The sequence below is a fragment of the Pithys albifrons genome, chromosome 21, assembly GCF_047495875.1.
Source record: "Pithys albifrons albifrons isolate INPA30051 chromosome 21, PitAlb_v1, whole genome shotgun sequence".
NCBI classification, from domain to species: Eukaryota; Metazoa; Chordata; class Aves; order Passeriformes; family Thamnophilidae; genus Pithys; species Pithys albifrons.
In genome coordinates this window covers 5,047,680-5,060,907 of record NC_092478.1, presented here as the reverse complement: position 1 = coordinate 5,060,907, position 13,228 = coordinate 5,047,680, and the positions used below count along the sequence as shown (strand labels likewise).

Here is a 13,228-nt window from a genome sequence, read left to right as displayed (position 1 = left end):
AACTGTTGACACAAGCTGGTTTGATGGGCTTCTGGATAGGAAAATATTCATCCATTACAATTTGGAAGGAGAGAAAGAAAAAGGACTGGAGGAGTCTGGCCCTGAGCTGCATGGGAAGCAGCAGTGGAATGCTCCAAAGAAACCAGGCAACCCATGAATATTTGCACATGAAGAACAAGAAGGAAAACAAAGGTACTAAATGATGTTGGGATCAGGCTGCATTCACTGGTGGAAAACCCCTGACCAAACCAATAGTGGCAGATACAGAAAGATTTCTAGAACTAACATGAGCCATTTGCCACCTCTCACAGATCAGGGTTCCTTCCCTCCATGCAGTGGTGCAATCGCTGCTGCCACCGGGGGGTCTGACAGAGCAGCTGTGGCAGCAGCAGCAGGACAGCAGCTCCCCCAGCCAGCCCTGCCCTTCCACACACACCTCAGGGCCAGGGAGGACACCCAGGTGCTCCAGCAGCAGCTCCAGAGCAGGGCTGGGACTCTGCTCGAGCTGTGCTAAGAGCAGGTTTTAAGAGAAGGTGGACTAAATAGCCAGAGGAAGGAACTTCCCATCCTTTCAGGCCATGGAGAGCAGTAAAACCAGCAGGGAGGTCAGAGCTCATTTCCTCAATTAAAACATGGCTCTGCCTCTTTTAAATTACTCTGCAATAACCATGTATTTCAAAGCCACAAGGCAACTGTCAGGTCTAGTGGGAAAGGTCAGTTGGAAAAGTTGGGAGAAACGCAGTTTGTGGGACACAGCACGAGGAGCTGCACCACTCCCAAATCCCACCTGGCAGCCTCAGCAATGGCACTGAAGTGACCCTGAAACCACAGGGTGAGGAACTTGGGCTCGTTTCCACCCATACACAATTTTTACTTCACTGTTCCAGCACTGCTTAGATTACATTCCTCCCCTTTTATCTTTTCTTCTTCCCCCCTTATTTTGTATCAGAATGGCTCTGGTACAAATTAACACAATATTTGAAAACTGAGGGGGGAAAAAACATGCTAGAGCAGACTCAAATAAAGACCAATGTTAAATATTACTTAATGTTTTCTTTTATTTAAAAGATCATTCACAAAATACCATATCCATAAATTTATTTTGTTATGAAGCAGAATGTGTTAAGTGTTTGGAATTTTTTTCTTTTTTTTTTGTCTTTGTTTTTACATTTAGAAGTCAAACTGTCTTGACTAGAGTTGAGTTTTTATATGGGAATTTGTTCTTAAAATCTTTTCCACATTTAAGATGTAAATAGATCAATTATTGGTTTGGAATACAACCACACAAATGCATGTCTGTCTTAAATTAAGTATTAGTGTTAGACAAATGGTTCTTATCTCAGAAGCAGAGTAAGTGAAAGGCAGAAGGAAGGAAAGAGTAGTTCTGTAAATTGCTGGGACTCTGACTTACAATAGGAACTTTAGGGAAGAAATTCATCACTAGCAGTGGTGCTGGTAGTGGGGCAGCCATGCTTCCAAACTCCTCCTGCAAGTACTCTGGGGTGCTGGCTGTTCTGTCTGAAGGCTCCCAGCACTGGCATTGGGGCCTGAGCTTTTCCCCATCCACTGGACACGTTCACACCTCAGTGTGGTAGAGCCAGATTTTGGCTTTCAACATCAGTGATCTCTCCTTTTGCTCCAGCCTCCCCTCCCTCCTCCCACACAACACTGGCAAGAGACATTTCCAAGTGAAGAGCGGAGCAGCAACAGCAGATGCTTTTTACCCAAATTTCTACATCAGAATCTAAAGCAGAAGGATTTCTAATCTGCCCATTTTCAAGGTATTCAAAATGCTGAGGTCCTAAAACTTTACCCCACTGGGCAAAGAAATACAGGGGATAGTGGCGATCAAATACTGTGTGGCAAAGTATACACTCCTTCAACAAAAATTAAAAAGTCAATTTTATTTGTAGAAATTTCATTTAAAAATTTACTAAACATGTAAAACCCAAAAAAGTAAGCTGAAAGAGCCAGTGAGCAGTGGTGCTCAAACAGGCACGTTTTTGCAGCACTAACCTTGAGCTCAGAGGTGTAGTAGTATCGTACCATTTGGAAGTCAACAGCCAGCAGGAAGAGGCTGCTGGCAGAGGCTTTATCTATACGGATTCCATCAGCTATTCCCAAGACTTGTCAGGCAAGGCATCCATTGAAATGATCCTTCCTGGCAAACCCTGTGACAGGGCAGCTGCCCCTCTTAGGGGCTCTGCTGTGAACAGTAACTATCACCAATTGTCAGAAATGGTATTTCATTGCTCGATTAGAACTGTAAATTTCTGTTCAACTCATCTGGACTTTTCAGTTTTCCTCTTCAGAGCCACAGCAATACAGAACAAGACATGCAGGTCAGAAGAGGAGCACTGAGAAGTAAAAGGAAATGATAGAGGGAAATAACTAAGTCTAACCTGTGCTTCTAAAGTAAAACAAACCCAGAAAGGAAGAAGTGAAGCAGCACCTTTGTCCAGAGACCTCCACACTGGTGGAAGCAGCCACACTGCCTTTTCTACTGGCAACTGTGCTGCTTGGAAGGAAACAGAAGAGGGAAACTCAGCACAAAGCAGGCACTAGATACAGCAAAGCCAAGAACGTACTAAAAACCACTTGTTAACAGCTGACATGCATTCACAAGCTCTGTGTTTTCGGTTTCAAAGAGGACAAATACCAGATGGCAGGAATGGTAAACTGCAGGGTTGACATTCCAGCAGAGCTAGTCACTCTGTACTGTCTTGCTTTTCCTCCCGCCTCCCCATTCCCCCTCAACCCCAGCCTCAGTCGTGCTCTTTTACTACTTCCTCCCGGGGCTTGGCTCCGCCGAAGATCGCAGAGTTGGGGTTGGCTACTTGATTGAGGGGAGTATCGACCGTTCGAGGTTTGAGCTGCAGTCGGGGTCGCTGTGCTCTTTCCTCTGGAAGACAAAACATCCCTGTCAGGTGGCTGCCAAGGGCAGGAGCTCCACCCTGAGCAAGGAACCAGGGGTCTCCTTCACCAAGGAAGGCTCAATTGCAGGAGATGAAAGGAGTTTACCTTCTGTTGGCTCTCTGAAGTCCATGGAAGACCCACGAAGGGGAGGCCCATCTCTGAAGCGGCCGGTGCCGCCACTTCCCATGGAGGCACCTGGTGGTCGCCGGTCTCCAGGGCGGGTTCCTCTACCCCGACCCCCCAGGAAGTCATCGTCCTTGAATCCTGAAGATGGAAGACAGTCAATTTAAAGAGTATATTTTGCAAAGCGTTTTTAATCTAGATTTTTATCTGGATGACTGGAAAACCTCTCCAAGTCACTGCTGTCAGTCCAAAGTGGTGCACTGAGCATTTGTGTGCAGACAGATTTGCCTCACAGAGGTCTAACACGTTCTGGAAGAGTCATTCAGATTCCATTATTTGAAACCAAGTATACTATGCCAAGTTCAGAAAGTGCTTTATCCACTTAGAGGCTTATTGGAGTGTCGGAGAGTGGGTCAAGTGAGCTTAAAATATGAGCTTCAGCTGCAACTTCTGATTGTTAACGCCATTAGCTGACTGCAGAGACAACACTACAAGTACTCAGAGTACTTCCACAGCCAGAAGATCACACGGGCTGCAGCCTTAGCATGAAATCTGTGGGAGCAGAGAAAATGGGAACATAGCAAAGGAGTAGTGAAATACACTATCCTTACAGAACAGAGCAAAACCCCAAGGCTTTTTAGTTTACTGTAAACTGACAAGGTATTTACTAGACTGATTAAAGGGCTGAGAAAAAGAAGAAATTCAGACTTTAAATTAACTGTATTTTTTCAGTTTATGTATCAAAAATATCACCGAGCAGAGTCCCAGTCTGTACCAGTGACTATGCTGGAATATCTCTCCAAGCCTCCACTGCCTGCATTGAACTGGAGGAGGATACTTCAGGTTAACAGCACACAAAAGGGAATATACTCAGATTTTCAAAAGCTGCCTGGAAGAGAAAGTTTTTTGGTTTCCAACTGAGATTTTCCTTCCCACTTCAGTGTTTGGTAGAGTTGTAGAGCTGTCTCTTACTTCAGTGCCAAACAAACCATCCTTAAAGACTCGATCCAGAGCAAGGCTGTACAACCTGAGAAGAAAAGCTTCTGCAACAACGAAGACTTAAATGCTAAACTTTCGGCTCACGAATCGCTCGTCCAGCATTTAACAGGCTGAAATGCATCCACATTTGGAGAAGCTGCCAAGGAAGGTATGAAGCTGTGGCACTAAAATGCTTAGCTCCAAAGGCAGGTTAAGCACAGTGCTGTAAGCAAGCTCCTCTCTCCAGCATCGCACTTCAGTCCATGCTGGTGGCAAGGGCACACTCTGGCACTGCTCCTACATCGTCCGTTCCACTCGCGCAGAGAGAGCAGACACTGCAAAGTTGCACTTGCCAACATCTCCCCATCAGAAAATGGACCAAACCCACAAGTTCAGAGGACAAAGCAATTCTGTTAATGCCACCCTGGATTCTAATAGGTAGGACTGGAAGGCAAGAGCAAACCCAGTGGCTCTGTTACTACCTTGCACTCAGCAAGCTCAGTCACTTGCTGCATTACTGTAACAGGTCTAAAAGTTCAGGAATATTTTGTATTTAAAAGTACTTTGGAACATCTTTGGAGAAGTCCAGGAATACACATAAAATGTCTCATCTCCTTGACAAGGTGAAAGCCTCTGCTCTGAAAGAGTATGAGCTTTTCCACATGATCTGTCTGTTTCTGCTACTATTGACAAATTTACTTAGCCATGTTTTGGAGAAATGCTTAAAACAGACAGCATTGGCTACATCTGGACAAGTATTCTGTCACTTTGGGTTTCATAGAATTTACAATCAAGACTCTCTCCTCTGTTACAAGGCAATGGAAGATTCCCCTTGAGGAATCCCACCACAGCTGCAGGATGTCCAAAGTTGGCACACACAGTAGATTCAAAGCAGTAATGGGAACAAATGAAAATGAGAACATTTCGGTGCCTTTTAGGCTTCCTCTCTGTATAAGTGTGAATACTGATACCAGAATTGAAGTCATCTCTGGAATCCCATCCACCTCCTCTGGATTCTCGGGAACCTCCTCCCATTCCTAGGAAAAAAGCCACAATTGTGTTCAGATCTGAAGCTGTTTGAAAGACTGAGCAAGGGGATACCAAACCAATGCTTCAGTCCTTCAATGTCCAAAGTCATGCTGCTGGAAAATCCTTTCCTTCCGGCATTACCCAGTTCCATTGCACAGGAACAGTCAGGTTGAATTAACCAAGAATAAATGGTCAGAAAAGTTTCTCCAATGGAAACCTTTAGTGAGTCTGGTTCAACCAAGCTTTAACTGCAGCCAAGCCTCTTTTCACACTGGAACTGGAGACATAGTCCAAAATAAGTATTTGTCTACTTGTGCTTACTCACTTTTCTTACATCATTATAAAATAGTAGCAGATCAGACTATTGGGCTTATGATTGTCCTCTGCAAGACACAGCACATTGTAAGGGGTATTGGTCTCACTTCCTGGGCTAGGAGTGACAACATATCCAGCCTTTGGACACAAAGCACAGCTAAATTCCAGACACCTCAGGAGCAGCAGCTGGTTAGAAACGTGTATATGCAATATTTCTCTTTGCAATAATTTCATGTTCACTTGCATGCCTTGTCTTAGCATTAGCCAGCACCAGACACAACCACAAGCACTACATTTAAGAAGCCACTTAGAAAAAGGGAAGTCACCTCTGTCATCAGGCCCGCCACCTTTTCTGAAGCCAAAGCCACCTTTGTCCTGTTTCCTGCCTTCCGCTATGTCCACTCGGAGTGATCGGTCACCCAAAAGCTGTTAAATCAAGGGGAGAGTCTGTTCAGGATGTATCACAAGGGCTGCCAAGGAGTTTGAGACTTATGCTGATCTCTGATTTCACAAACTAATTGCCAAGTGTACTTACTGCACCATCGTATGTGAGAGCTTCCTTGAGTGACTCCACCTCATCGAACTCTACGTAACAAAAGCCTGTAAAAAACAAACCTCAAGTTAACAGCATTTTAAAAGGCCTTTGGAAGAAGCTGTTACTCTTCCTGCATGTCTGCTAATAGCCTCTCTTCTCTCAGACATGAGCTGTGCTAAGAGCAAGATGCATTAACACTGAATGCATTTATCTGTGCCTGTTAATGATGGGGCAAATCCTGAAACAGAACTCTGGGCACCATGGGAATGCCAAGACCCCAATTCACTTTTCCACAGAGGTCTCATTACACATCACATCTGATCTACACCTTCAGACAATGGCTTAGCTGAATATTGACACTTTATATTTTTAATCAGGAAGTTGAGATACCTGCTTGGCCAGCAGTCTCATTTTGTGTCATCACATTATTTAGTGGATTTATTGCTTTTCAAAAAGACCCTCTCCCAGTTAAACTTTATCCACCCCTAAAAGTAACTTAGAAATATAGTTCCATTCCACTGGCCAATTCCAAGGGAAATTAGATTTGTACCCTCTAAAACTGTTGCCTGAATGGCTTATCTACTTGCTTTTTCTCTCTATCCAACAAAAAAGGACAGAGCTGAAGCAATGGTTGTCCTCTGAAGTACAGAAAGATTGTGTAAGTACTCAATCCTTAAGGTCATGGGTTGTAAGTGGGTCAGACACTTCAGGTCTGGTAGAATTCATACAAGACAAGCAAGGTTTGTGAAAGTCACACAGTCACAGACTGTTCTGAGTTGGAAGGGACCCACAAGGATCATCGAGTCCAACTCTTAAGTCAATGGCCCACACAGGGGATTGAGCCCAGGACCTTGGCATTATTACAACCAAGCTTTAACCAACTGATCCAATCTCAGGGTCCTTTCATGGCAGGGCAAATATTGACTCCTGTCACTCACTACATCAGGTGTCTCTTAAGATGATGAAAGTGAATCTCATTCAAATGAGACAAATGAGAAACCTGCGTAATTCAACATAAAGAGCACAGATCAACTGTGCTTTACACTGAAATTCCCCATCAAAGTGGCTTCATTTTCTCCTTCCACTTATCCATCTGCAGCCAAACCAGCTGGGAACACTGACCTTTAAATTTGTCTGTCTCCTTATCCCTGACTAGCCGCACGCTCCTTATGCTGAGATCCTTGAAGATGGCATCTATGTCTCCCTGGACAGTGTTGAAGGGCAGATTCCCCACATATGCTGTGAAAGGGGGTTCTGTTGGCAGCTCTTTGTTTCTGCGGGAGCCAAGGCCACCACCACGAGACCTGTGGGAAAAAGCAGAGTGCCCTGGAACTGAGTCCCAGCACAGCCACCATGCAGCTCATGGCACTGCTCAGTGCTGGGCCTGCCTGCAAGGGGATCCTCACACAGCTCTGGGCAGTTTGTCCATCCCTTTGCCTGCACCTGCCACCTTCACTGCTGCTCAACTCCCTTCCAGTATTACCAGATGCAGTTACTTCCATGGAAAAACCAAATGAACAATGTATTTAAATGCATTAGAGGAACTCAGTAACAAAGCAATGAATTAACTTCTTTCTCATCCCACAATTCATTAAGAAAATCTTACATTGCCTGTCTCTACTGTCCCCTGCTCAAAAACATTCCCTCTCCAAAACCACATCCTAGACCAGAGTTTAAGAATAATTTATAGCAGGGAAGAAACACGTGTATGGCACAACTTTGTCCATTTATCCTGACATTAAGCTGGATCCAATGCTTTTAACTAAACAGTGTATTATCAACACTCACCACAACCATCTAAATTATTTCAGCAGCATTTATCTTAACAGCAACACCTTCTCCTAAGTCTGAAGTTGTTGCCTGTCTGATACCGGGGCTGGAATGCTTTGAATCAAACACACAATAAAACACTTGGTTGAGCGAGGCAATCCAAGGCAGAAAAACCAATTTCAGTGCTGTCTGGAGGTTCACTTCTTCCTTTGTGTCAAGAATTACAGACTGAGGTAAACTAGGTGGTCGTCTCCTGTCTTGTCCCTCAGTCTCAGTTAAGCTCTTGGCCCTGGGTGCTGAGGACCTGAACTGTCCCAGCTGAATTCTTTACTGTACCAATGTAACACATCTGTGTGTGAACTTCCTGCAGAGCCTCATCTTCTAAAGCCAACGTGGATCTCCTGTAGAGAGAGCATGGCATGTACAAGGCAACCTGAAGTTCAATCAGGCATTGGAATGGGCTGCCCAGAGAGGGGGTGGATTCCCCATCCCTGGAGGTTTTTCAACTGAGCTTGGCCGTGGCACTGAGTGCCATGATCTGGTAAAGGGACTGGAGTTGGACCAAGGGTTGGACTTGATGATCTCGGAGGTCTCTTCCAACCCAATCCGTTCTATGATTCTGAAGCTTCTGGACCTGCAGACTTCAGGATGCCACGGGTTCCAACACCATTTCAGTTCACAAGCAATCTCTGACTGTCACTGGGGATGCCTCCCCACTCCTCTGCTCCATCCTCCCCTGACCACCTTCCTTTTCCCTTTCCCAGAGGCTCCCTGTGCCTTTCAGAGCACAGTGGAACACAAGCTGTACCACAGCACACCTGCCAATGTGACATGGACCAATGAGATTGCTGCAGAGTCCTACCTAAAATCTAGAAGGTCAAATAACTGTTACTGCCTTTTATTCTGGCTGGTTGCAGGCAGCCAGAAAATCCACTGGGCAAGCAAGGTACTTGTCAGTATTTTTCTTCATTCCAGAATAAATATTTTATTACTAATGAATCAGATAATGCATTAAGCTTGACTAAGATTCCTTAACTTCTCCTAGGTGAGCCTGTCATTTGTGCCTTTTTATGGCAGCAACTCCATGCAGGAATCATTTGTCACCAACATTATCAACATGCTGCTAAACATACTTGAATCACAACCTACATATCTTTAATTAGTGTCCACCCAGGTTTGGATTTTAGCATTTTTGACAATATTCCTCATCTGCCTTTGTCTCATTAACAAGTCAAAAACATCCTGGGTTCTGTGAATGTAGAGCAGAATTAACTTCAGTCACAAGGCCAAGTTTTAAGGAGGAACTCCAAGGAAACTGAGTTGCTCTTCTAAACAATTCCATAATATGTAGGATCAGTTCTGTGTCTTTGTCCTTAATTCACATCTATGGCATTAAGAACATCTATTAAAACATATATTTAATTTTCAGAAAGAAAAAAAAGAAGAAAAGCAATGTTTATGCTGTACAGGAACATCAGAATTGCCCCAGCTGAGTTTCCAAGGGGCATCTCCTCCCTGTGCACACTCTCAGCATGTTCCCTGAGCTGCCAATCACACCCTTGCTGAGCTGATTCACCCAAAAACCTGCCCTGGAGTTGAATCCTCAGCCAGATCAACAAGGTGATCTGGACAGCTGCAGAGAGCACCATGCCAAGATGGGAAGGAGAAGGAGAACAAGGGCTGGAACTTCAGCTTTCCTCAGCAACCTCCACTAAGCCCCACTTGAGCTGCTTCAGGAACCACACCCACAATCCCCAGAAGGATTCTCTGTGCTGCAGACAAACCCTGTTCCTACCACAGCTCACCAGAACTTCCCAGGGTGCCTGTGTGCAAATCCATGCCCTGTTGTGCAATCTGACTGATTTTAAGTCAGAAAATATTCTTTCTGAATTTGGTATTAAGGTTATCAGATATACAACCATGTATTTGGTATTTCAGTTTCTATTTGAAGAACAGGAATGGTCAATGACTAAGTTCCAAACTGTTTCCTACTGAATCCAGGGTATGGAAACAAAAATAAAGTATTTTTGTACTTCCCTACATTTTTCCACTACTGAAACAGTGAAATAAATTTTAAAAAAGGGCTGACTTCAGTAACCAAACAATGAGATTGGAAGAAGATTCTCTCATTTGCAACACAATAGGACAAAAGTGAAAAAATAATTGAAAACATCTCTGAACCAAGTGAACTGGGTCACACCACAGTGTGAATGAGTCTCTGCATTTCCCACTCAGTGTAACTTGCTCAGACACAATTAGGTAACAATTATGTCATCTTAATGTGGGAATCTGAAAGACATGATTTAATTTCCTTTCCAGAAAACCAAAGCAGAGCTGAAGAGGAAAACTTGCTTTGAGCCAACACCCTGTAACTGAGCTTACCTTTTGGGTAATGACTTTGGCCATCCTGAGGTGAAAGAGCAACTGAACTATGATTTTGAAGCTACTCTCTTGGAAAGTTTAGTTCTGTCTCTAGAAAACAAGATCTGCCAAAAGTTCCAAACAAAGGATATTCTGAAAGCCAGTGTTTGAGTGAAACTGCCCTTCCCTGATCAGAGCTCGGGGTTTACCAGGGACAGGAGCCCAGCTGGGTTCCAGCACTGAGGCTTTACTGGGGCAGGGTGAGGATCAGCAGGATGCAAGTTCTGTCAGGAGCCTCCAAGACCACAACTCTAAATCCTTACCCAATTTATTCAAGCCACCACATCAGATGTCTTCAACAAAAAGCTTGCCCAAGGCTAAAAGTGAGGAGACATCCATTACCATCAGATGGGTGAGACACAGGCCCCAAACTGCCAGAAGGGTAAGGACAAGCTCTCCATTCTCCCTGACCTGGTCAGTGTTTTAGCAGGGAAATCTCAACCTTTAGTAGAGTGGCCAGTGCTCCAGGCCACACCTGAACAAACAGCCCAGCAGCCAGTCAGGAGTGATAAAGGCTGTTTCTCTCAACTCTGCAGATGTCCAGAGTTTCAACCAGGCCTCAGTATGAGTAATTACAGGGGTTTGTGATAAACTTTGGGCTCCAAAACACTTTCCAGAAAGCCTTTAAGATGAGCCTTTTGTCATCAATGTCAGCAGCACATTCTCCATCAGGAATAAGGTGAGTTCTGCACCCCCCAGTGCTGTGCTGCAGCTCTCAACCCACCAGACACCTGAGGGGCAGCACAATCCTGTCCCATCTCACCACAGGCACAGTGTGGGGCTCTTATACCATAATTCTGACATTATGAGAAAGAGGCAGCTCTCACTATGTCAGAACCTGCTGGGCACTGATTTCCCACCTGTCACACTGAAACTCACCCTCCACACACACCAAAGGTTATGAAAAATGCTTCTCTCACAAAAACTACCACATCTCAACTGAGTTTACACTATTTTTACAGTCCCAGAGTACCTAAAAATGAGTAGGAGCCACTTTCAAATTAACAAAGGATTCTTTAATCAGAACCTTCAAGAACAGTCATGTTTCTGTTACACTTCACATATTACAGGACTATATACAAGGTACAGAGACTGAAATTGTAAATTAACTGTTAGTACCTTATTAGTAATATGTTCAATAATATGCAAGGACAAGTTGTACTCTAATATTAGTAGTGTCTGTGGCTTAAAACTGAAGCTAAATCAGAATATGTACATTTCCTCATCTGTAAATGCATCTACTAATTTACAGGATGCCTTTAGTTCACCAAACAAGGACCCAGACCTTGCCTGAGAGCAAACCGAAATTCTCTGTTACAGAAATCTGGCTATGAAATAACATTTTAACTATAAATTTATTACTTGTAGAATGTGCCTACACTGAGTAGGACACACTAAGCAACAACTTCTGTATTTATTTTGTGCCAAGTGCCACTTTAGGCCACTGGCAAGGTTATTTTGTTACAGAATTTTCAAAAGAACCAAAACAGAAGAGTAAATGGCTACATCATCTGTTTGCCTCGGGACATCTCTGGATTAGACACGAAGGGTAACTGTGCATGAAAATGAGCTTTAAAAGCTTAAGGGTCAGAGCTTAATGGCATTTTCCCAGCCAAGAAAACTTACTGCTGTTCTAACCCCAGCAGCAGCAGCAGCAGCTCCTCCCTGCTGCCCAAAGAGCCTGAAATGAAACCAAGTTATTCCCCTAAGAGCAGGAAAGGACATGAACACTGTTGAGCAGGAAACACACCTTGGAAGATCGGATAAGACAATAATATACATGTGGAGATTTGCTCACCAGGAAGTTTATTGCACAGTTTTAGGCTTGCTGTTTCATTTTGGTGCACAGAGAGACTTACACCAGCACCAGCCTCCAAAAAAGCCCATTGTTCGATTGCACCTCCCTAACCTCATTCAAGACAAACTTCTAATTGCTGGTTATTGTCTCTGTAGCTCCTCCTCTACACGCGCTCTCCAGAGGAGCCAGGGACGAGCCCTGTTCCCAAGGATCAGGATCTGGAGTCGCACCCGGAGCCGCGGATAACGCAGCCCGGCGGCTCCCGGCGCTCCCCGAGTGAGGCACCACAAAGCCCTCCCATTTCCTCCCGCCGCAGGCGTCACCAGAACGCTGCCCGCTCCCGGGGGCGCCCCGTCCCGCCCCACAGCGGCCCCTGCCCCGCTCCAGCCCCCCGGGACGCTCCCTCCGCCCATCCCGGTGCGGCCCCGTAGAATTCCTCGCGGCCTGCCCTGGCTCCGGCCCAGCACCTCCTTAAATCCCCCGCTCTGCTCGCGGCCGGCCAGCGGGGTCGGGGACAGGGGCATCCCCCTCCCCTCCTCCTCCTCCGGCCCCTTCCCGGCGCTGCCGGCCCCGAGCCCCGCGGGGGCAGCACGGCCGGGACCCCCCGGGACCCGCAGCCCCCGCCCCGCTGCACAAAGCGAGGCTGCCGCGGCCGGAGGGAGGGCACGGCGGCGCCCCGGGGGAGGGCGAGCGTGGGGCAGGGCGAGCCCAAACGGTTCGCAGAGGCCGCGCCGTCGCCCCGCTCCCCCCGCCCGCCATCCCCACAGCGCGGGGCAGGCCGGGCCCCGCGGCCGCGGCTCCGGCCCCGCCTCACCCGGCCTGGGGGCGCCGCTCCCCGCCCCCGCGGCGGGGGCAGCCCCGGGCGCGGCCCCCGGCCCCGCTCACCCGCGGCCGCCGCCGAAGCTGCTGTAGGCCCGGTCGTCGTAGGGATCGAAATCCGCCATCGCCGCCGCGGCCTCGTCCCCGTGCGAGCGCGACAGGACCGCGCCCGAGGACCCCGCAATGCTTATATACGGCGGCGCGCGGGCCGGGGCTGCCCCGCGCACTGCCTGCCTCCAGCTCCGCGCGCTGGCGGGGCTGCCCGCGCTGCTGCCTGTGCGGAGTCACGGCGCGCTGCGCGCTCCCGTCGGGACGGGGCGGGGATGGGGATCCGTCCGGGATGCGGTCGGGATGTGCTCGGGAGCTGCCCGAGGCTCCCCCCGGGGTCTGCACGGAACCCGCGCGGGGGCTCCGGTAACGCCTCCACCGAGCGGTCGGGGCTGGCACGAGCCCGGCCCGCGGCTCTGCAGCCGCTGCAGCCGCCCCGCCGCTGCCCCCCGGCTGTGTCCGGGCATCCCGCGGGC

General features: G+C 47.3%; 1 protein-coding gene across 2 annotated transcripts; it reads right to left on the bottom strand.

Moving 5' to 3' along the window:
* Positions 1–1,038: 1,038 nt before the first annotated feature.
* EIF4H (eukaryotic translation initiation factor 4H) lies at positions 1,039–12,892 on the bottom strand. 2 transcript variants are annotated; one of them, XM_071574758.1, is made up of 7 exons: positions 12,771–12,891; positions 7,019–7,200; positions 5,897–5,961; positions 5,688–5,787; positions 4,989–5,054; positions 3,022–3,180; positions 1,039–2,902 (listed from the first exon to the last, which is right to left on the bottom strand). In XM_071574758.1, the coding sequence occupies exons 1-7, from the start codon at positions 12,827–12,829 to the stop codon at positions 2,766–2,768; spliced, it is 768 nt and encodes a 255-aa protein (XP_071430859.1). In that variant the 5' UTR covers positions 12,830–12,891; the 3' UTR covers positions 1,039–2,765. The 2 variants fall into 2 exon arrangements, with proteins under 2 accessions (XP_071430859.1, XP_071430860.1); XM_071574759.1 differs by lacking the exon at positions 4,989–5,054 and having other exon boundaries at positions 12,771–12,892.
* Positions 12,893–13,228: the final 336 nt, after the last annotated feature.